At 43.0% G+C, this 24,535-nt stretch overlaps 2 protein-coding genes across 2 annotated transcripts in view; both read right to left on the bottom strand.

Annotated features, from left to right (window-relative positions):
- The window catches only part of LOC132648666 (ribitol-5-phosphate xylosyltransferase 1-like), a gene marked incomplete at its 3' end in the record, with an annotated part of 111,695 nt that overhangs the window by 40,083 nt on the left and 47,077 nt on the right, over positions 1 to 24,535 (bottom strand). The window lies entirely within an intron of this gene.
- Positions 21,180 to 21,899, bottom strand: LOC132648692 (sentrin-specific protease 2-like; the record flags this gene model as incomplete). Its single annotated transcript, XM_060370904.1, has 1 exon — positions 21,180 to 21,899. A coding segment is annotated over one exon (720 nt), but the record flags the coding sequence as incomplete, so codon positions are not given.

Here is a 24,535-nt window from a genome sequence, read left to right as displayed (position 1 = left end):
TCTGGAAAAGTTATTTGCAGTGACCGAGGGTAAAATTTGTCTTTTCTCTGGAATGCATTTTCCTCTCTCATAGATGGCCATGTACTTACTATTCAACCTTTAAATGCAGGAACAGGGGGCTGCAGAGTGATGGGTGGGAGGTGGGGTAGAGAGGTGGAGGAGGGGTGGTGATGGCTCAGGGATAGTCTTGCATGTATGACGCCTTGGTTAATTCCCCACCACTGCAAACTAACAATCAATTGTTGAAGAGCTGTTTTTCTATAACACCTTTTTCCCCAACCTGCCTCATGCAAGTCTGCTTTTCCTCCTGTCCATCTCCCCAAGTCCTGAACTTGGATGACACTATTATTCCCACAGCCTGCAACTCTTTATTTATGCAATACACGGTTAAGATACTTCAGGACAGCTGCCTAATGCCGACTCCCCGTTCTTGGCTTATGTTTGTTCACCGACTAAGGAGCAGTCTAAAAGTCTCTCCGACCCTTAGATCTTGCAGTGAAAACATTTTGGCATGAGACATGCCTTTGCTATCTATCACTCAGCATTTGCTAAACTGGTTGAGAGGAGCCAGAAAAGGTCCTAAAGGGTAAACACAGCCGGATGAAAGCCAGCGACACTTAAGTGTGACCAATGCCAAGTATACCGCTCTTTCCCTGTCATCCTAGTACCTGAGCTACATCTGGGATTGAGAGGGCGATGGTGCTCAGGCAGTTTTCCTCCCTGCCTCACGGGACAGCTTCGCCCTCTTGTGCTTTTTGACAGGCAGGTCCTTCACAGCCCAATGTTCAGTTGCCTCCTGGGGTCTAGCATCTTGGATTCTTTAAGGGGGACACCCGACTCTGGACTTCCTCCCCTGGAAAAAACTATCGAGGGCCCACACAGAAGGAGGCAAGACAGTCTGTCCCGAGGTTTACAGGAGTCTCCAGGCGCAGACCACCCAGTGAAGGAGCAAGGCTCAGCGGGCTCCGCCCAGGGCGGTCACCGCTGGTGCGGGGGCCCCACTCGGGTTGGCCACAAGGGGCCTCCATCTTCCAAGACGAGCTCGGAGCCGGGACAGGGGCAAGGGCGGGGAAAGGGTTTGCCCGGAGCACGGTCCCATCTGGCGACAGGGCCCCGCCTCGCCGAAGTTCCGGGGGCCGGGGCTGCTGCGGCCTTCCTCCCGGTGCCCCGAGCACAGGGCTGAGCGCGCGCTGAGGGCTGGGCGGCCGGGGCGCGGCTCCGGGTGCGCGTGTGGTCGCGGCCGCCAGGGGGCAGCAGCGACCGGTGGGCGGCGGAGAAAGAGCCCAGGTGCTGGGCGACCAAGGCAGCAGAGGACCCTCGCGGCGCTGGCTCCGGAGACGCGTTCCCCGCCGGCGCTGAACCGGGCGCGTCCGAGGAGCGTCGCCGCCGCCGCCCTTCGAGCCCCGCCGATCGGACTCGCGCGGGGACGGCCATCCCTTCGGCCTGCCGGGCGTCGGCAGCGGCGGCGGCGTCCTAGCCCCGGGGCTCCGGCAGGAAGGGAGGAGGCGGCGGCGGCCGGCGGGGCGCGACCCCCGTGAGGGTCTCAACAATGGTGCGCGGCGCTGGCGCGGTCCCCGCGTCCGTTCCGCGGCCGTAGAGGAAGCGGCCGGGACCCGCCCCCACCCCGGACCCCCCACCCATCGCTTGCCCGAGTTGGCATGGCCGGCTTCGCGGGCTGGGGCTCCCTCTCGCCAGGACCTGCAGACCAGGACCCAACAGACACCTTGCTGCTCTTAGCTTGCTTTTGTCCACTGCTTTGTTTGTTTGTTTGTTTGTTTTTCACATCAAAGAAAAAAATGACACAAATATCTTCCAGTATTTTGCCCATTTTTTCTACCTGGCATTGGTTTTCTTGTACTGAGACTACATTTTGCATTGTTCGTGTATATGACTCGCTAACATTTTCTTTCAATCTGCTGCTGTTGATATTTTTTTCAGAGATTTTGATTTGGAGTCATATATGGAAACTTATCATCAATCCTCAAGGGAATGGAGATCATTTTCTATGATTTCTTTTAAACACTTTATAATAATTTTATGTTTAATCTACAGTCCTCTTCAAGGTAACTTTTCATAGGCTGTGAAAATTATAACTATTTTGATCATGGATATGTAATTATTCAAACACCATTTCTTGAAAAAAAATCACCTTTTCTTCATTGTTTTTATACCAGTGTCAAAAACCAACTAACTGTTCACAAGCACATCGACATTAAGATGTTCTGTTGAATGCTTGGGCTCACTGACAACACAGTGCCTTGGTCGCTGTGGTTTAATCTGTCTGGAGTACTGTACCTCCTCCATATTTCTTTCACTTTTCCAGACTGTTGTCATTCTTGTGCTTCCCTCATGTGCTTTTGCTTGTCCGTGTTTCTAAAGCCTCAAGATTCGTTATCTATTTGGATTTACTGAAGTCCATCAATAATTTAGGGAATAATTGTTACCTCAAGCACATATTCTCTGATGAATACATGTGCTATCCATCCTCAGCAATTTGGGTCTTTCCTTTTCATTTTGTTCTCATTGTATTTTATCATAAAGATTCTGTGCATACTTCTATTGGACTTATGTTAATTTCCATTTTTGGAACTATAGTAAGATGGAAACTTTATTTTCTTTGGCAACTCTACATTGCCAGGCTGTAGGAAAATGACATGCTGTTTTCCACAGTGGCTCTCTCTGAAAGTATTAGGGGAATGATTTGACATTGTGTCACAAGAGGTACAGTTCAAGGAACCGGAAATGTTGTCACACTAGTAGAAGACCTGGGCAAACAAGACAAACTGTGTGAGCTAGGAGCGCCAAACATTGGCGACATTTTGGTAGGGATCAGAAGTGAAACTTCTCCTGCCCACTATGAAATTATAGAACTAACCTGTAAGTCTAGATGTTGGTTAATAACAGGGAAGTTTAGTCAGAAGCCCCAGAATACTAACATGGAAATCAAGCCGCATCACCAACCTGGGAGTTTTCAAACCATTGTCTTTTAAAGCAGCGTGTCAAAAATAAATAAACAGCTGACAGAGGAAGGTGAGTCCTGGTGCAGTGTGGTGTGAAAGTGAATTAGTGCCCAGAGATCCCAACTGTCCTACTCCTATTGTGTGAGAACACAGCACACAGATAAATATATCTTCTAGAGTTCAAGGTTGGGCTTCTCCAGACATGCACAGCCCAGCTGCAGTTAAGACTGAGTGCAGGGTAGCACAGCCCTCTTTGTTATGAAAGGAGCAGAAATTTTCATGGAAATGTTCTGCTAGTGCTAATTCTCATCTTGACCTGCCTGAGCGAGCTCAAGCCACGGACCGGCAAGAGATCACACAGGCCCCTACCTTTGCAAGTTTGATTCCAAAATGTCTTTCTTCTAGAATGGAGGCAAGGCCAGGCACATTTTGAGGCTTCATCAAAACAAGATTAAAGAGTTTTGTTTGTAATGAAAATGAGTTGATGTTTAAAAGAAAAAAGAAAAAAAACGCTGTTTCTTTTTATTTATTCACTTTCCTGCCAATTGTAGCCAGCTTCCTCCTCTCCTCCTGATCCCACCCCCTCACTCTTTCCCTTGCCCCCTCCCCTTCTCCTTAGAAAGTGGGAGCCCCCACCATCACCAACCCACGCCAGCATATCAAGTCGCCTTAGGGCCGCATGCATGCCTTATCAGAAGAACTGACAGTGCCAAGTGCCCTTTGGCATCCACATCACTGTGGCAGTGTACACGTCTCTCAGAGCAAGGAACAGTGCTATTTGTCTGGGTTTAGCCAGGTGTGGCGTGTGGAAGACATTAGCACAGCCAACCATGATGAAGGAGGAGGTCACTGGAACATCAGAGAGCAGGAAGAGTGGGGAGGGGACAAGCCTCAGTACACAGCTGATGGGGCCAAAACAGAGAAATCTTTCTTTTTATCGTTTTTATTCCATTTGTTCCCTCAATTGGAGTGACCTAGAAACAGCTTGCTCATAAAAGATTAGGCACATTTAAGAACACAGATCTCTTTAATAACAAACCCAGAATTCTCTTTGTAACATTCTGTTTTTTTAACTCAGAACAAACATCACAAATTCATTGATCCATAAGCACCCAACTTCTATAATCTATTTTTTAAAGAATTTGTTAGATTAGATCAGAAATCTCTAATACCATGGTCATATATTTTAAAAGTCTGCCTGCAGTGCCGTCTGCTGTTAACTATAGGTAAGTGCAGTTTCCTGTCTGCCTTTTAGAAGAAAGTTATTTTGGCAGAACTGTTCAGCTGCCAAATTTTGCAAATTTTGGACAGTTTATTTCTACTGACTTCTTTTGTATCAATTACAGTTTACTCATTTTGTACTACTGACTTCTTTTGTTGCTATGTTAAGAAGCTACAGCATCTAAGAAATGTATTACAATGATTGAGTTCTTTTGCCAAAACCCGCAAGATTTATGATTTGTAATAATGTTTCTCCAGGTTGACTATGTTACCATCTTCCAGGCATGGTGCCTGTTTGTAGGATGACCTATGCCACTCAATATTAACCAGCACCTGCTAGTGGTAGCAGTCAGGTACACACAGGGGTCATCTACAGGACAGAGGTGGCCACACACTGCATTTTGACAAAACCAAGGTTCTGTTTGCTCTGCCACATTGCTAAAACAAGTGATGAGGACGTAGGATGCTAAATAACTACTTGCTGCCTGCACATGTGTTTAAGAACATTCTCCAGATTCCAACAGTTTTCTAAAGAGAGATGTAAGTCAGTTTTACTGGACACTGGCCATGAGACCAAAAAACAAAACAAAACTTAACCAAAGCAATTTTAGATGGCCACAGATCAGACCAAACAACAGGACAATTACATAAGATTCTTCTGTGGGGATGGAAAAAATGTTAATAACTAATTAACATTACTCAGGTACTAATAACAGGGGATTAATAACTCCACGGGTACTGAAAAATAGAATGTATGGTATCATGAATTTTAGATGTTCTCTGGGTCAAAATACCAGGAGTTTTATAAAGAGGATAAGTGAAAACATTTTTTAATGTATGATTTAAAATTTAGACTAAAGACCCTTTCTACTCTTATCAACATTTATAAAAGTTTTTGTGCTACTAAAACTTCCCAGGTTTCTCAGAAATCACAATAGAAAATAACTAAGTTCACATGAAAAAAAATAAAAAATGAAACAAAAAGATCCAATATGCATATAAATAAAGAGTTTAATGAAAGACATTAGAAGATCCAGGCTGGAGAAAAGGCTCGATCAGTAAAGTGCTTGCAAAGAAGAACAAGGTCCAAAGGTCCCAGTTCTGTCCCAGGACACAGTAATCCCAGGGATGGAAAGGCAGAGGCAGGAAGATCCCCAAAGTCCCTTGGTATCTGTCCTGGCTAGTCTTTTGTTAACCTGAGCTAGAGTCATCTCAAAGGAGGGAACCTCAATTGATCCATAAGATACGGCTGTAGGTCATATTCTTAATTAGTGATTGATGAGGAAGGGCCCAGCCCATCCTGAATGGTGCCATCCCTGGGCTGGTGGTCCTAGTTCTCTAAGAAAGCAGGCTGAGCAAGCCATGAGGAGCAAGCCAGTAAGCAACACCCCTCCATGGCCTCTGCATCAGCTCCTGCCTCCAGGTCCCCGCCCTGCTTGAGTTCCCGTCCTGGTTTCCTTCAGTGATATGTAAGTCAAATAAACCTTTTCCTCCCTGACTTTCTTGTTGGTCACAGTGTTTCATTGTAATAATAGCAGCCCTAACTAAGACAAGTTGATACCAGGATTGTGGGGTGTTGCAGTGAGACTGAGCTGACTGTGATGTTTTGGGAGGATTGCAGAAGGACTTAAAATTTGGATGAAAAAACCATTGAGTGTTGACAGCTTAGTGGGCAGCTGGTGGAGCTTGGAAGATAAGGATGTTGAGAGCGGTGCTGACAACAGAGGCGTGGCTTGTCAAGTTTCAGAGGAAAGCAAAGACTCTGCTGGGCCATTTGTGTGAGGAATCTGTGGTGTCTGTACAGCTGGAGCTGAAGAATCAGCTGTGATTAACAAAAGACCAGCACCGTTGAAGAGGAAGCTTTGTGTGACTGAGACAATCAGTGCTGGTCAGCCTCAGCTGAGGAACTAGCAGTGCTTAGGAGCCCAGCATCATTAATTCAAAGCCTTCTGGAAAGTGTTTTCTCGGGGTCAACACACAGGCGCTGTGTTCCAGAGGTGGCCAAGGCTGTTGGCAACAGAACTTGGTAGTGTATGAGTCACCCAGGTGGTACTGGTTTTGAAGGCATGAAGGAGTGTGGAGATCAGCTGAGACTTGGCTCTGTGAGAAGCCAGGAGAGGCCACTGCTGAAGGTGCAGCCTCAGCAGCAGTTGAAGACCCAGGATTAAAGGGACCATGCAGAGAGCCTTTGAGAGGCTATTGGGGAAATCCATCCCAGTTGCAGTAACATAAGAAGACCACCAAGAAGAGCAACAGCAATGGAATGGTGCCTTCTGGAGCTTAGAAGACAAGCTGTGTGTGCTGCAGGGGGTGGGGCTGGAGAAGTGACCCAAGCCCCTTGGAGGAGCCCAGAAGATCATCTGCAAATATTAAACAAGCCCACAAAAGAGAAACATGAACACATGGTACAAATGTGGGGCAAAGCAGCCATTGGTAAGTCAGTGTAAGAGGAAAAGCTTGAACAGTGTAAACTGTGTCCTGTCCTGGTATGGAATATGCTAGATTGTGTATTTCCCTTAACGAAGTCAGTTTCAGGGAGTCTGTTCTTAAGGCAATGTAGGTTTTCTCTACTGTGTTCCTTGCTCTCTTCTGAGTCTTGCTCACTAATTGAACTGTGAGCATCTGAATTATTCTGCAGTCTGTTTCAGGCAATCTAAAGTAGACTTTGCTTATAAAAATAAAAATAAAAATTAGTTACTCTTCAGAGTTCTTCCAACCACCCCCATTTCCCAGTTTCCAAGCCCCTTCCACATGTAACTGTTTGTTACAGTGGCACCTCCCTTCCAGGTGTTCTACCCACATAGCACAGTTTGCTGAGGCTGCTGTAGTGAACTGCCAATGGAGCGATTGAGAAAGTTACAGCTTCCACCTTCCTCAAGGCGGGAGTGTCTGTGTCTCTGGAAGGCTCTGCATCTCAGCACCTAGGTCACATTGAGACACTCTGCTGTGTAAGACAATAGTCACAGGATCTAGAGATTAGGGTATGACCTGGAGAAGCGGGGCATTATTTAGCCTGACACATTTGGATGTTTTATACAATGGCCCACATTTTCATACTGGTTGTTAGTGTGGCTTTAAGAGCATGGCATAATGGAAATGGACCAAAGAATATCTTTCAAAATAACTGACAAGGGGTTCTCAGAGGTTGTAGGCCTGCATATTAATGTTACCTCATGTAACAAAACAAAGCATCGTGGTTGCCCTTAGGAGACAGGATGAAGTGTCTGTCAGCTTGCAGAGGGGATCATGCCTTCAAGGACATCTGAGCAAATGGGGAGGTGATATCTATCCTCTTGACACACTGAATGCTTTGGTGTACTTGTGGCTTCAGCACAAGACACTTAGTCTCTCCAGTCACGATATTAACTTAATTCTAATAATGATGGTATTTTAGTTTATAATATACATTTTGCTTCAGAATATGATGGGTAGCCAGGGTTCAGTGACATTTGGGGTTCCTCAGTATAAGTAAAATGTCCTGTAATTTTTACAACTACAGCCACTGAAGTCTACCCCGCATACATTATGCTGCCACACATGATCGAGGATTGTCTCGGTCACTGCCTGCAACCGACCATGGAGAGAAACGTCTCAGCTCAGAGTCAAAAGAGAAAAGAATAAAACATACATTTTCCTGACATTCTAAAACGGCTAAGACAGCAGATGTGTCTGGTTTTGTTCTTTGACTACCAGGTTTGTATCTGTGGGAACATGTTTTCGAAGGCACTCTTGATCCCCCAGACGTGACTGCGCAATGGAGGGAAGGACAGTTGATTGTAGGAAGAACACAGTACAGGTACTGTTAGACAACACTGACCTTGCCTGCCGCGTGACACCTCATGGACCTACTGGAGGGAATATACTCTCATAAGTGTGCTCTATATTTTATCATATAGTATGCACAGTATATTTATACTTCTATAAACCTATTTTATATCTTTATGCTTCGGCTTGGGAAGAAAACAGAAATCAATCCTGGGAATGAATAAATAAATAAATAGGTCCTGCTTACACTTTAGTAAACGTTTTCTTATTAAATTAGACATTTCAAGGTAATTTTGGAGTGAAAGCTGGAGACCTGCCTCAGTGGCAGATGAGTTGCCTGGCATGTGCCAGGCCCCGGGTTCAGTCCCCAGTGCAGAGAAGAAAGAAATTAAAAGTCTGTAAATTAATTCTGGGTAGTCTTATGTCTGTTTTGGTTTTAGCTGATGATACGGAAAACTTCATGTTCCACATTTCATACATTTGACTGGTAAATGAACACAATGTTCTATGCCTTAGAGGACGAAAATAAACATTACTTTCATGATTTTCTTTTCGTTCGTAGCTAGGTTAACCTGGAAATACTCATAGTCCAACTGTTACTTATTAAAACATTTCATGTCATATCTACTATGATTTACATGATTATGTAGGCTCCCTTTTTTTCCAAAATTCAAAATGTTTTTGTTTTGAGTTTTAGATTCTAAAAAACCAGTGCATTGCCAACACTTTCAAGGATTTTACTTTTATTTAACTTACTTATCACTGTATAATTGTTAATTTTCAAATAGAATTAAGATGATTTTAATTTAAAAAAACATAGTTTTATCATGAAGTTACTGTTTCCAGTTGGCTTTTAATGGAAATAAATATTAGTTGTTTTTACATTAGTTGTTTTACTTCTTTTGTTATTGTTGTTTCAAGACAGTGTTTTTCTGTGTAGCCTTGGCTGCCCTGGACTCGCTTTGTAAGACCAGGCTGGCCTCAAACTCACAACGATCTGCCTGCCTCTGCCTCCTCAGTGCTGGGATTACAGGTGTACATCACCGAACCTGGCTTGTCCCTGTTTGTCTTCAATTAAATATTTTATACAATGTTAGTACATGAGGTCATGAATACATGTTAGATCATGAATACATGATCCAGTCCAACCTGCATTCCCTCCCCTCCAGTTCCTTCTCTGTACAACCCTCCACTTCTAGCTTCAACCTTATGTTAACATGTGTGCCGACATACACACCTCAACAGCCTGCAGCTACCAGCTGGTTTTGAGAACAGGTTTCTCGTGGAAGCTTAGTGATTAGGCTAGGCTGTCTGTACAGTGAGCACCAGGGATCTGCCTCTCAATCACGACATCAGCCTTTCATCTTAGTTCAAGAATTGTCCTTAGGTCCTCATGCTCACGGCACAAGCACTTTGCCAACTCAGGTAGCTCCCGAGCCTATCATTGCTTGACTCTCTCAAAGGAATCATACATGCAGTGTAAACAGGTATTTAGCCTCATTGTTCTAATCTCATTGTAGGTTGTGTGTATACTCCTAAACTTCACACTAGTTAGATTTCACTGCTTGAAAGAGTAAGTGGATCTTAGTGGTAGGAAGCATGTCATAGAATGTGCAACACCTTGGGTGCAATGGCCAGTCCAAAAAAAAAGTGAATGTCTATTGCATGCATAAATTGCTTTCTGTGTTTGTAGTTGAGCAGTGAACATGTCAGTGGACTAACTTTGCAGAGACGTTTCTGGAATTCAACTAGTCTATAGAATGGAATATGTGAGACTCTCATTTCTTCACTGAAGTCACAGTCATGCGCGTCATCCTTAAGCTTATGATTCCTTGGTATTACCACAGTGATAGAAAAGGGATTAAAGCAAAACATCATTAACTACCACCAAGAAAGGTTAAGCCCAGTTTGCCTTTCTGAGGTTTGTATGCAAGATTTTATGTCATCATGGAAGAAACCGTGTTCTTTCCTCTTAGAGAACTTTGTAGTCAAGTTCTGTGACAGATTTTTAAAATACCTTATTAAACAATGAAAAGTAGTAGATAATTTATCCAAAATAAATGAAGTCTTATGGAATCGCAAGTTGTAGTCTCAGTCTCAAGTTACACAGGGGCTAACTTAAGTGAATTCCAAAACTATACTGTTTGCACAGTTATTTCAGACTGAAAAGTTTCCTCTGGGCTCTCTATGTGGAAGTGCTTACTCTGAAGACATTTTCAGTTGAGGCAAACAGTAGAAAAATATATTGAACATTGTAAGTTCTGATTCTTACACATATGCTAAGTAACCCACAAGAGCAAATTAGAATTCTGTACATGATTATTTTCAGTTAATGTATTTTCAGTAATAACTTTAGATAGTTAGAACCTAGCACTCATTCTGTACATTATACTACTCATACACAAGCCTTATTTTTATAATGTTAGTGTATAGTAGGAAATTTTCGTGTTTTAAGTGTAGTAGCTAGGGGTTGGAAATACAGCTCAGTTGGTAGAACTCTCACTGAACATGCACACATCTGGCCTTGGTTCCCAGCGCCACATGGACAGGGAGTGGGGCGCACATTCTTATTCCTAGCACACTCAGAGTGAGGGCATCCGTAATTCTCTGCCTTAACTAGATGCTCAGGCATCTTTAACCCTTCTCTCTCAAGCCTTCCCTCACCCTGAGGTCTCTGGGAGGTGATCTCCCTACTCCAGGATGTTCTGTGCATTCCATCCTTCTCTTCTCAGACCATGTTCTGTCAGGTGCTACCTCTCTCTCCTTCATTTTCCTCCCCCACTACTCTCCTTTGATCCTCATCTGGAATTTCCGAACAGTTGTCCACACTCACTGTTTTCACTTCCCAACTGCTCATTCCCTTGCACTTTGACTCCCAAAGTTCAGAACACTTCGGCGGCAGTGATTGCTTGGGGCAGCGGATGACAGTGTGAGTTATGGAGCATGTCTATTCCTTTTATGAAGACTCTTAAAAATATATTGCAAAGAATAAAATACAACATTCTCTCACTTGCAAACCACTCAGACTTAATATATCTCAGCTGTCAGGAATTCTTTATGTTTAACTTTCCTCCTAACAGAATTATTTCCAATAAAAGCCATTTCTTTGTTTCCTACTCTTTTTATTCTTCACTAAAGAACTGCTATTAGGAATTTAATGTATAATCTCACTCACATTTTTATATTTCTACTGATGGAAGATATATAAGTATTTTTCAATACTTATTTTTATGTACTTTCATATTTACATAAAATTATCCTTTAAGGGCTGATAAGATGAGTTGCCGGGTAAAAGTGGTTGCCCTTAACTCAGACAACCTGAATTCAACCCCAAGGTCTGCATGGTGGAAGGAGAGAACCAACTCCACCAAGTTGTCCTCTGGCTGTCACAAGCGCACCTTGGCACACGCATGCACACAAATCCTTTTAATTATGTTAAGAATCTCCTGAAGCTTGATGTTTTCCTTTACATTGTATCTTACTCCCTTGCCTTCAGTGAAGAAATGAGAGTCCACTCTCATATACTAGCTGAATTTCTACATCCAAAGCTTTCTATTATTCTGTCCCACTTGCTCAGAAGAACTTGCATTATACAAATTGCACTTCCAACGAGAATATTAATTAAATCTTATTCTAGATTTTATATAAAATGATTGAAATTTCCTTTTGTTCAGTTTTGTTTATCTCTTGCTTGTGGTGTGTTGTTTTCGACTGCTTCATCACTGGCCCGGGTGTGGTTCCAGGGTACTTCTCCATAGACGTGGACAATGTGGTCCTTGTGTTAAATGGAAGAGAAAAAGCAAAGATCTCCCATGCCACCCAGTGATTACTGTATGCACAGAATTTAATGCAAACCCAGAAACTGCAGCATCTGTCTGTTGTCTTGCTTGGAAATGAATACTGTGACAATGACTGGATAATGCAGTTCCTCAAAGGAAATGGAGGCTTTGTAGACCTGCTTTTCATAACATACGACAGCCCTTGGATTAATGGCGCACATGTTTTCCAGTGGCCTTTAGGTGTAGCCACGTAAGTACAAGATAAGAAAGGCATCCCTCGGGTGTTCTGAACAGAACAGGGAAGATGGTGTTTTAAATGGCAGTAAGCTCACTGTTGATGAGGCAGGCCTATCTTTCCTACCATCAAAAAGAGTGGCCTAGAGCATCAGTTGCAATAGTAACTGCTTTGTTGTATTTTACCATCTTCTCAGGAGAACTGAAGAGTACTTGTTTGTTCTAAAAATGGATATAGGATAAAATTTTAAGCTTAGTAGTGTCCGGAAGAGATGTTTAGCAGAGAATGAACAAAGACAGAGCCATAATTCTAGTGAAAACAAATACTGTTGTGGCAATATTTTTATATACTGTATAGACTTCCCTTGGGTTTGTGATTGGCTGACTTGATGTTAATCTCAACTGTAAAAGCAGAGGTTAATTAAATGATAGTTTAGGGTCCTCAATATATAATCATCCTCCAGTTTAAAAAAAATGGAAAACATTTTTTAAACTTTCTGTGGATAGATTTTTAATAGTAAGAGATAGGCTCTCAGTAGTATATAAACTTTATGAGGTCAGGGGTTTTCTTCCCTGATTTAAAATAGTTCTGTAGAAATGGGCTATAGAGGTGGCTCAGCAGTTAAGAACAATTACTGTTCATATAGGAAACTCAGATTCAGTTCTAAGCACCCACATGCTGTGTCTCATAGCCATCCAAGGCTCTGAATCCCTGTTCTGAACTCTGTGGGTGCTTGGCTACACATGGAGACAAGCAGGCACACAAATATACTAATATACACATTAAAAAAAAAGGAAATTTTAAAATAATGCTTATACACAGTAGGTACTCAGATATTTGTTGAGGAAATGAATCATTTCACTGATAGAATTAAATCCAACATTCATTATTATGTCACTGGTTACCACCATTTGTAAATTCAGACTGCTTTAGCTGTATAGATGTCACTAGAGAAATTCCAGGGACAGGTATTCCCACCTCTACATGGACAACATTCCAGACGAACAGGTTTAGGCTGGGACCAGCCTTAAAATTTCAAAAACTTTGTAAGTACACCCAACCTTCAGAAAAATCTATTTATTGCAAAGAGCCTGCATTTGTAGAAATATTTATACTTTTTTGATATTGTATAACATCACCTATTCACCTAATAGAAGACAGAAGCATATGTTCCCCTTTCTAATTCCCCCATCTAGCGAACCCTACCTGTCTAGTCTCCCTTTCTGCCCACTCCATATCCATACTCACGTAGCTGTGCATAAGTTTAGACTTAAAGAATGCCAGGATCAGCTTCTGCATGTATGTCGCCTATATATTCATTCCATTCTCAAGACCACAGCCACGTCTGCACTAGCCTGCCTGTTCACATACAGCTCTTGATTTTGAGCCCTTGGCAGTGAAACATTCAGTAATCACCCATACGAAATTGCAGCCCTGTAACTCCAGAAGCCCCTCTGTGCTTTTCCTCACAGGGCTTCAGACTTTCTAGAAAATGTCCTGACTTAACTCAAAGACCTAATGCCCACCACTGGATACAGCACAGCTGCATCAGAGTAAGACGAGAGAACTCAACACTCAGGAATTACGGAGTGAATGAATACACCCATTCGAAGATTGATCACCGGATGTTTTTAAATATACAGCAATAAAATGTTCAGATCATTTTCAAATGTTCAAAACAAAAAACTTGTTTTAGGCATTCTCATGTAGCACAAGCTGGCCTCAAACTCGGTATTTAGCCCAGGATGATGTTAAACTCCTGATTCTTCCTATGCCTCCCAACTTGTAGAATTAGAGAATTATATACCCAGTTTATGGATAGATGATGATCAATACTAGGTCTGAGTTCTAGCAGCTGGGCTATACCCACACCCCCAAGCCTTCAAGAAGTTTTAAGAAATGTGTTTGGTCCAACATTTTCAATGCCTCTCATATTTATCATCTCTCTGATGTGTTCACATTTTTGATAACTTACATTAAATATTTGCTTCAAAAAAGATGCCATAGGAAAGAAAACCTTACAGGGATTTCTTTGTTGTTTGTTTAATTTCCTAGGTGGCAGCCTCAGGAGACAAATGAAAGTCTTAAGAATTACCAAGATGCTTTGCTTCACAGTGACCTCACTTTGTGTCCTGTAGGAGTGAACACAGAGTGTTACAGAATATATGAGGCCTGCTCGTTTGGCTCCATTCCTGTGGTAGAAGATGTGATGACAGCTGGCCACTGTGGAAACATGTCCAGTCACCACAGCACTCCTCTGCAGTTACTCAAGGCCATGGGTGCCCCCTTTATCTTCATCAAGGACTGGAAGGAGCTTCCTGCCATTTTAGAAAAGGAGAAGACTGTAACTTTACAAGAAAAGATTCAAAGAAGAAAAATGTTACTTCACTGGTACCAACACTTCAAAACAGAACTAAAGTGGAAATTTACTAATATTTTAGAAAGCTCATTTTTTATGAATAATAAAGGTTAATCATACCTAGCTGTAAGTGTGTGTTCATAAGTGTGAATATGTACAGCACTTGATAATGTGGCTCCATCAACTCAGTTTCACAGAAGGGACCACATGTTCTCCTTTTTGGCTACTGCTGTATATAAGATCAAAGAAATGGCGATATTTTACTGAGGCTCACCTGGCAAGATACTTAAGTGGTTAAAGGTGCTTACTGCCAACCCTGATGACCTAAGTGCAGTCCCCCAGAAACCACACGGTAGGAGAGAAGTGAGTCTCATGGGCTGTCATGTGACCACCCCACCAGCGTGCACACACAAAAACATCAAATAGGTGGATAGATAGATTGGTGGATGGATGGATAGGTAGACAGGTGACTCAGGTTCAGTTCTACCGAGATCAAGAATCCAGCATTTACTGACCGTGTTCACTGACTTTAACCCACTTTAGGGGCTGGAGTGCTGGCTCAGTGTTTGAAAGTGCTCACTATTCTTGCATATAGCCTGAGTTCAGTGCCCAGCATGCATGGCACACACTCAGCCATCTGTAAGTATTGCTCAGTAGGTCCTGACATGTTCTTCTGTCTTCCATGCACACAAGTGCATATGACACATAAAATAAAGAACTAACTGATACAGTACTATTTAGTAGGGTTGACATCTGATCATATCAGTAGCAGGATATATGCTGATCAATGGCTGCAAAGTTAGATAGTGTGAATGAATTTAATGGCTCTACTATACAACATGGAAATTATTTTAATATAATTGAAAGGTGCCTGAGTGAATGTTACATACTTTCACAAACTGTATCAACTCTGAGGTGATTTGTATGTGAATTAGCAAGTTGTGGCTAGTATACAATGTATATAGTCCCAAAACATTGCACTTGATAACACGTTCTATTTTATGTACCGATATTAGAAATTGCAAACTTTAGGGAAACAGCATTATGTGTTAAAACACTGCTTATTGCAGTCAGAAAAAAAAAAACATTAAAAACTTCAGTTTCCATGAGGATTTTGCTCAAGCCAACTAACTGGTCATACTCTCTTCTCAGTATGAAAAGCATCTGTGTCCTTAACATAGTAACAAAATAGCGGGCAGGAACAAGTGGGGAAAGTTTATTTTGGCTCATAGTTTCTGACATCTTCAGGGTACCAAAGCCAGAAAGGAGGCAAGAATGGATGCATCCAGGCTAGCAGAACTGTCAGGCATCAACTGTTTGCATCACGGCTGACCAGGTAGAAGAACGCCAGACTAAAGAGAGGTGTGTAAAAGTCTCACAGGACTTGCTTTGCCAGCCAGTCCCCTTCTAATGGCTCCACAGCATTTAGAACAGACTCCATGCTGTGAGTAGAGTTCAGGATGGTGAGTGTTCATCCTAGGAAGATGGCAGGGTAGTGTAAGCATGGAAGGTTAGGAGCCAACAGTTGTCAACTTGGCAATACCTGAGGCAACAGGTCATGTTCCTGGAGCTGTTAGCTTACTGCTGCTTGCTTTCTTACAGAAGATGGTTTGATAACACTATCTTAACTGGTGATTGCTGTGTGTCCCATCAGTCCAGCAGCCAATTACCTTGGATTTCAGGCTGAAAAAAGAAAAAAAGAGTGATTTTCAGTGTTTATCTGTAAGGATGTCAAGTCTATCCCTTTTTTCAGAATTGAATTAATGATAAAAGGAGGAAAACAGGCAAAATAGATGCTTTGGGGGAGCTTGAGGGAATTTAAAAGGTGATCTAAAATCTTTTACAATGGGTTCTGCTGAAATCATGCTAAAAGTTCAATAGTACTATTATTCAAGTAAATACCTTTCACAACTTGTCCAGACCAACAGATACAGCTGTGTTCAGTCAACATAAAACCTGATACACTGAACCAGATAGAAGAAAAAGCAGGCAACAGTTCTGTACTTACTGGCACAGGAGATGAATTTCTGAACAGAACACCAATCGCACAGGCACTAGGATAAATGGGACCTCATTTATCTGTATTACAGATAAATTACAGAATAAATTACAGAAACCTTCTGTAATTCAAAGGACACTATCAATTAAAGTAGCACCCTACAGAATGCAAAAAGATTTTTACCAACTCCACATCTGATGGAGGACTAATATCCAAAAAATGTAAAGAACTCAAGAAACTAGATAACATAAAAGCAAATAATCCAATTAAAAATGGAGCAGGGGCTACAGGTTAGTCAAAAGATGGATGTAGGCACTAAACCTCTTCGCAAAGGAACTTATTCTGGTCCCAGTTCACAATGTGACCAACTGCTTGAGCTCCAGCTACCAACTAGGTCTTCCTATATATATCAACTATATCCTTGAATTGTGGAATACAGAATGAACTCTCTCCTTGCTTTGTCAAAACATTTTTTCATAGTAAACAAGAAAAGGAACTAATATGGAAAATCGGTACTGGGAGTTGGGCTGTTTTTACAATACCCTGACCATTTGATTCTTAATTCTTTGGAAGTGAGTTGCAGAAGAAATGTGGAAGATTGGAGAACTTCAGGCAACAAAGCCCTTAAGTGCTGTAATCAGAACTTGATGTAGGATGCTTGAATGACAGGAATGCTGATGGGTTATCCCCTAGCTATCTGCTCCCTAGGTTGTATCAGAAAATCTTGAATGGATCATAAAAGCAGCAGTGGGAGCATAATCTTATAAAACATGTTCTGGACATTTCTGGATTTATAAAGACTTCATAATACCATTATAAATTATGCAATGAACAGAAAAGGTTGAACTATTACATGTAAAACTGATTATTATGAAACTGGAACTATTGAGGCTAAATACTAAATCACAATGAGGATGTGAAGGGGAAATAATACTCTTAATGAGTAACAAATTAATTTCAGTTTAACCTGTACCAAAAATGTTAAAGTAGCTTTAAGTTGAGTACCCTTTTTCGAATAAACAGTTCGGTACAGCACTTAAAATATGGCTGAGACTTATATTAAAAGATACCTGTGTTGAAAATGTACGTTTGGAAATACTTCACTCAACTTCCAAAAAGACAGATCTCCTTACTTTCAGAAAATAAAATGTTTTTATTTGTTTATCTATTTATTAAAATTTTAACAAAGAAGAGACTTCATTCAGATGCTAGCACCAGATACCCACGGTGTGAAGACTGTGCCTTAGAGTGCTCTCAAGATGCAGTCCCAAGGTTCATTACTCATGCGTTTATAAAGGCTCACAGGCTGTGCCCATCCTGGCTTTGTGCACCTAGAGGCAGGAACACTGGCAGACTTCCTGCCTGCATGTCCTCAGACACCTCCATCTAGGTGCAGTCAAGGGCAAGCAAGCTTGTCCACAGGAGTGACCACACACTGTCTGTATCCTCCATGAACAAGACCAGGCAATCACAAGAACAACGCCTAGCATTCTGAGACCTCCTCTGTCCTTGGACAAGTAGGACTTACAGGCTAGACATGCTTTTTGTTTGATAGTTCTCTTAAGCACAGTAACTTTAAACATAATGTTCACCATCACTTCCATCCCCCACTTAAGTTGTATCCTGAGTCAAGTTCTTGACCCTGTGGTGTGTATCTGTGAAAGGAACAGGCTAGCTTTACAGGTTTCTTTATGAATTCTATACCCCATATTAATTAAACTAAGTTCTCCCGGTAGTTTTCCAGAAAGCAGAAGGACAAGGAAAAAGGAGAAGTGGGTGAATGGGGACAAGACCCACCCTGCTGCAGAAGAATGTCCAGGCCTGCAGTATGAGATAGGGTGCCTGGCAACCGGTCCAGATGGCCACAGCTCCCCATCCAGGACATTCTGGGTGTAACTTGAAGATCAGATATCCACCAGATGTCGGGGGCAGGCCTGACTGGACGTGGGTGCCTAAAACGAACCGATGATATTAAAAGTCAACTACCCATAACCCCATTCACCCAATCCTGCACTGCCAAGCTTGCCACCCCCACGCCTCCCTTGCTTTTTCCTTTAAAAACCCCATGCCTTTTTCTCTCGGGGCTGTTCCCTGATGATTTGGAAAGCAGCCCCATCACTCACTGGCCTGAATAAATCTCTTCTGTTTGTGGCAATCCATCTCCAAGTTACCTTCATCTGTCTCTCTGGTAATTGGGCTCTCGGTGGGCCTAACACCTGTTCACACTGGGATTTAATAAATATCAGTATACTGGCACCGAGACCAAAATTTCTGTATCTAGTTAAGACATTTATGATGCACAAGCCAGCGATGATCAGCAGAAACAGAAGGGTCTGGTGTTCTGCAATAGCTGAAGACAGAGTTATCACCCGGAAAAACAAGGAAATGAGAATGGCAACCATAGGCTTCCCCTGTTCTGGGTCATTTTTTTGTCTGCAGTGTACAGGGTTTGTTTGTTTGCTTGTTTTTGTTTTTGTTTTTCTGAGAGTACAGGAATCTCTAATGATTGCTGAGTGGTTTGCATAGAACAACATTTTCTCTTACAGCCACACAATCACATCCTTGTTCTGCACAGAGTAGGTGAGTGCTCTATCATGTTGCAAAACTGCTTCATCTAATGGATCAACATGCTGATGGATCTTGATCTAGTTGGGTTTTACAGGTACCTTTTTTTTTTTTTTTTTTTTTTTCAAACAAGGGAGCCTGGAGGTCAATATGAGCCAGGCTGGTTTGTTGGGTAGGCACTCCAAGTAGCCATTTGTCTTCCTTGCCATAGAGTTTCCTTTGGACTGAACCTTTTCAGTCTTTTGTTGAGGATAAGGGGTGACATAGATGATTTTGTAAATGGGCCTCAACTGAAATTAGGATGCCATTGTAGGGGCCCAGGAAGGCTGGAAAGTTAACCAAAGCCTGGGAGGGGATTCATTCAGGAAATGGGGCACTCACTCATCAGAAGCATCTGGTTTCCTGATCAAGGTAAAAGACAGGAAGCAATCATGGCAGCTGGACTGGAGCACATCAGGTTCTCCACTTTTGTGGACTGCCTGGGGCTTGGGTGCTGTAGATCACTTTTGGAGTGGTTTGTTTTCTGATTCTGGTTCCTGGGTGGTGACTGTCAGGTGGGTGGAAATCTTCCGACACATATTCAGACTAGGGACAGAAGCTAAAGTTAAGGAATTTAAAGGAAACTCTTACAATTGGAGCCCCCCCCCAACCCTCACACACACACACACATATTCCATCAGAAACAGGCAAAAGTTGGGGAATCTTAGTCTGTTGATTGTAGCTCAATTGACCTGTGACAGGTAGATAGATGCAAGTTGCAAACTCCGTGAGGCTCACATGAATTCTTTTAAGTTACAAAAGAGGAACTTCTGGAGCCTTCTACTTTTAAGTCATAATAAAAGCTTGGGGATTTAAAAAAAAATTATCTGGGGTTAAAAACATCAACATTCTTTTCTTTGTCCAGAGGTCTGGACAGAGGTGGTTTTAACATGATGAGAAGTAATTTTAGGTATCAGAACTCCATTGATTACTATGTTAAAACTTTGAATTTTTGAAGTCTTGATATCACATATTTTTTGTTTTGGTTGTTCTGTTTGGTTTTTCAAGGCAGCCCTGGCTGCGATATTGAGCTTCTCCCAGGATGAGGACAGGTCTTCGCTAAAGTGCCCTCAGAGGTCTGGAATGAGAGCAATCTCAGCATGCAGATGTATGAACAGGTTCCGGCTTACCCTGTTGGATCTTGTCTTGGACATCTGCTTTCCAGTTCTCTCGGACAACCTCACTACACCATGCAAGGAACAGCAGGCACAGGATCATGCAAAGTATGTTCAAAAAACTCCAAACTTTATTAAATAAAAACTTTATTGAATAACAACACAAATGTAAGATTTACTGCTAATAAAAAATTAAAGTTTCCTGTATAAAAATAGATTATCATGTAGTTGGCAATATTCACACTAAATATATTAAGTCTATACCAATAGTGGGGCTAAGGTGACAGAATATAAATATTAACATGACATATTAAATTTCAGCTTAATATATACAAAGAAAACATCTTCAAAAATAGCTTAAGAATATATATATTTATATATATAATATATAAAATATATTTTTATTTATATATAAATATTTGTTTATTTACATATATACATATAAAATATATATTTATTTATTTTTTTGGAATAAACAGTTTAGTACAGCCCTCAGCAGGGTGAGGCTTCAAGGAGTCCCGGGTTTACAATGCACATCTAGCATTAGTTACTCCTCTCCCGAGAATAAAATAGATGTCTTTACTTCCAGGCTGGGAAGTATCTTGAGATGTCCCCGGCGCGTTTCTTACTTCTCCTGGATTGCTCGGATCCCGTGAACAGCAGCACACTGCGACGCTTCTATAGTAGCACACAGTACCGGAAGGCAACCGGAGATTCACTCGGAGACAGGCAACTGGTGGCCTTCCTTTCAGAGATAACTAATGCAAACAAGCAGTCGAGAACGAAAGGCCGAAAATCGCCAGAAGCCATCCACTGCCAGTTAGCTAAAACTTGTGAACAAAAACAGCAAAATTCAATCCAGCGTCGACCTCAGTCACAGATAAATCTTGACAGCTGCGTGCTTGTGAGCATGCGCTGTGCAGTCCGGATAGTTTCTAACTTTCGGTGGGCACACGTGTCTTCTGTTGTTGTTGTTGTTTCTGTCCCGACAGGGTTTCTCTGTGCAGCCGCGGCTGTCCTGGCCACAGTCTTTACACTCAGAACTTGTTCAAGGCTCTTCCACACCCAGTACCTGCAGTCCTTAGCCTCACCTGGGAAAGAGCTCGGAGCAGCTGCCTCGCAGTGGCCGCCAGGGGGCGCTGCTACAGTAAGCGCTTGTGCAGGATCTCCCACACCATCTTCTTCCTGAACAGAGGCATGTGCTGCTGGGAGAAGGTGATGGGCTGGCCCCTGGAAATGTAATCTGCATATTTACAGGCGAACACGCCGCAGTCGCCCCCGTTCAGCTGCTGAGGAATCTCCTCTGCCGACATGCTGTGTTGCTTCCACTCCACAGGGCTCAGGTCGCTGTTCCTTCTCGCTTTGCTCTCCTCCCGCAGATAGCAGAAAAGCAGCTCAAGGATGTCGGGTCTCTTCTGTCCCGTGGAGTCCATGTAGACAATACTCTTCTTTCTTAAGTCTGTGACCGCCAGGCTCCAGTGCATGCCCAGGTGAACTGGGACCAGGAGAAGTTCCTTGGCAAAGATGTTTACTGCCCGGGTCCATCTTCTGACTGACCTGTAGCCACCAGACTTTAACTTGGTGTAAAAGAAGGTATTAAATGCGTGAAGTGCCGGGTAGCCTTGACTTTGATTTCTTTCCATGAGAAGATTCATGTAAAAATTGATGACTTTGTCGTTGAGCCACTGGGTGTTCCTTAGGGTCCACAGGTCTCCTCGAGTCATTTGCAGTTTGAAGGCACAGCTCAAGATCTCATCTTTTGACCCAGGGCCTAGCGCACTGCTGATTTCTTTCTCCATGTCCACTGTGACAGCAGGACCACGGTCCAGCCCTCTGCCCTTCTCTTGGTCTTCAAGAGCCTTTTTCTTGACCTCAGGTGTTGACACTTTGCTGCTGGGCATGCCATTGCTGACACTGTCTGTGCAGATTTGAGGTGTTTCCGATTCATGATTCTGCCCTTCAGCACAACCTTTGAGAGTCTTGGAGGTGTCCATGGTGCTTGTGTGAGTGCTGTGAGGGCCAGAGCTCACGGGGACGTCAGGTTGGAGGAGTTCCAACAGCCCTGGGCACTTTTCATTGTGGTGTTTCTCAACTTCTTCCTCCCTGTTGCTGTGGGGGGGCTTGAGACCCTGGCCTCCACCCACAGACTCCTCAGTCACAGCCTCTTCTGGGGGGCCTTTGGCACACTCTGGGGCCATTAGCTGTAACGGACCCTTTTCCTGGGGTGACCATATTCGGCTCTTGTCAGGCTCTTCATCCCCAAGCTCTGTTTCATGCTGTTCCTGTTGCAGCTTCTTCCACGACTGGACTGGCTCTTCTGAGCACACATCATCCTCTTCCTCTTCTTGGCGTTTCCTCTTCTGGCCTTTCTCTGGCTGTTCAGGGCTTATCGTTTTAGCCTGCTTGCAAGGCTGCCTTATAGAGGGACTACTTGTATTGTCTTTGCTCAGCTGTTGGCTGCCGGCCATGACACAGCTTTCCGATGTCCAAGTCAAAGTGCAGGTCAGCTGGGCGTTCTGTGGGAGTTCTTGGGTTGTCCTCTTGATGGCTGAAGGCACCTTAGTCTACTGGGAGATGTCTTATCCACACAAGATAAGGTGGTTCACGGTCAGAAACCGCAGGGGAAGAACACAGGTTTCCTTTGGCGCTGGGGTCAGTTAGGCCACCAAGACAGAAGGAGGTCGCAGTGTCAAAGGACACTTCTCACATAGCTGATCTTCTCTAATCTTGTCTTTCGGGTGGCATTTCCTCAGTCCCCCTATAGAAAGGTCTGTGGAGTTCCCACTCTGCGTTTTGTTTTTCCCTACTGAGGGAGAAGGATCGCTCTAGGGCACAAGGAGCCTCTGTAGAACCTGAAATTGTGGAAATCACAATGATTGTCAGAGTCTTTCAGCCAAAGACAGCAGTCAACACACGTTAGAAGCAAGACTACTGTGTGCCTCCCTCCACTGTCACCAAGGCTCTGGAAGGCCAGTTTCCACAAAAAACTGTGGTTTATGATGTGGTTTTATGCACCAGGGCAACATTCATTGGTGAATGGAGGCCCTGCCCACCATCGCCCAGGTCTAGGGTCTTAAAGCTTGTTTTCATTCCTGGAATTCCTGTTGGAACTCCTGCTGGCTGAAGCAAACCCAAGATCAGTAAGAACTCAGAGGAGCAGAAGTTCAGCACATATCATGAATAAATAAATGTAAAAAACCCCCAAGTGCTGGGATTAAAAGCGGCAGCACCACTGCTTGGCTGGACAGATCTTTTCAGGATGACTCAGCAGAGATGGCTCCGTGGTGAAGAGTGATGCTTTTCTAGAAGACCACACATTGATTTCCAACCCTGTCTTTGCAGCTTACAATCACCTGTAACTCCAGTGCCAGGGGAGCTGACACTCTCTTCTGGCTTTAAGCAGGAAACGCACACACACACACACACACACATACACACACTGCTCTTAAATATGTGAGAGTAAAACACTCATACACATTAAAAATAAATCTTAAAAAAATAAAAGCTAGGATTTGTACTAAGCCTATTTCTCTTTTTCCCCCCAGAAAAACAGTGTACCGGAGAACTAAGTAAAAATCATTGCTAAAATGTACAAAACAAAATTAGAAAAAAATGTAATAAATGAAAAGATAGTTATCCTTTCTAAAAGCTATTAGAAATAGTTTGAGAAGCTTCTATGTCCTTAAACCTTGAAAGACAGAGACCAAACCATGTGTTTAAACCTGCTTGTAGCTGCTTTTCTCACACCCAAAAATCTAGACACATAACCATATCTCCATAAAACTCATATAACATGTGATTTATCAGTGGCGAAGCTTTGTAGATTATATATGATTTGATCGTTGCCAAACAGAACGGAGGACCAAGGAGATGGCTCAACCTGGTTAGCTGCTCCCTGGCAACTCTGACCAGTTCAGGGCAATTCCTGAGTCACTCAAAATAAAAGACAGAACCCAGTCACCCGAATTATTCTCCGACCTCCACGTGTGCTGCGGCAAGCCAACAGTTGCCGCACCCCCAATGCAAATAAATAATGAACTGCAATAAACCCTGCCAGGTGAGCAAAGAGAGTGGCATTTTATCCTAGTGGATCACGGTGGAATGGCCATGCCTCTCACCCTGCAAATTCAGGCAACGGCCACAAGAGGGCAGAGAGAAACCACAGAGAAGAGCGCGCCTCTCAGCTCTTTCCTGCCTTCCTCTCTGACCCAAAGGAGCTTCTCAGAGCAGAGAACTGCAGGGGCAGAACCAAAGCATCTGGACAACTGGGCTCCCCTTGATTACAAGGCTGGCAGGTTTAGTCAGGGATCTCGAGAGTAACAGAACACACACACACACACACACACACACACACACACACACGATAGATAGATAGATAGATAGATAGATAGATAGATAGATAGATAGACAGACAGACAGACAGATAGATGAGTTTAGATAGATGACTTACAGGCTGAAGTCCATCTAGTCCAGAGATGGCTGCCTATGAATGGAAGGT

The sequence above is a fragment of the Meriones unguiculatus genome, chromosome 17 (genome assembly GCF_030254825.1).
Source record: "Meriones unguiculatus strain TT.TT164.6M chromosome 17, Bangor_MerUng_6.1, whole genome shotgun sequence".
NCBI lineage: Eukaryota > Metazoa > Chordata > Mammalia > Rodentia > Muridae > Meriones > Meriones unguiculatus.
Note: the sequence above shows the minus strand (reverse complement) of the source record. Positions and strands in the feature narration are given on the sequence as shown.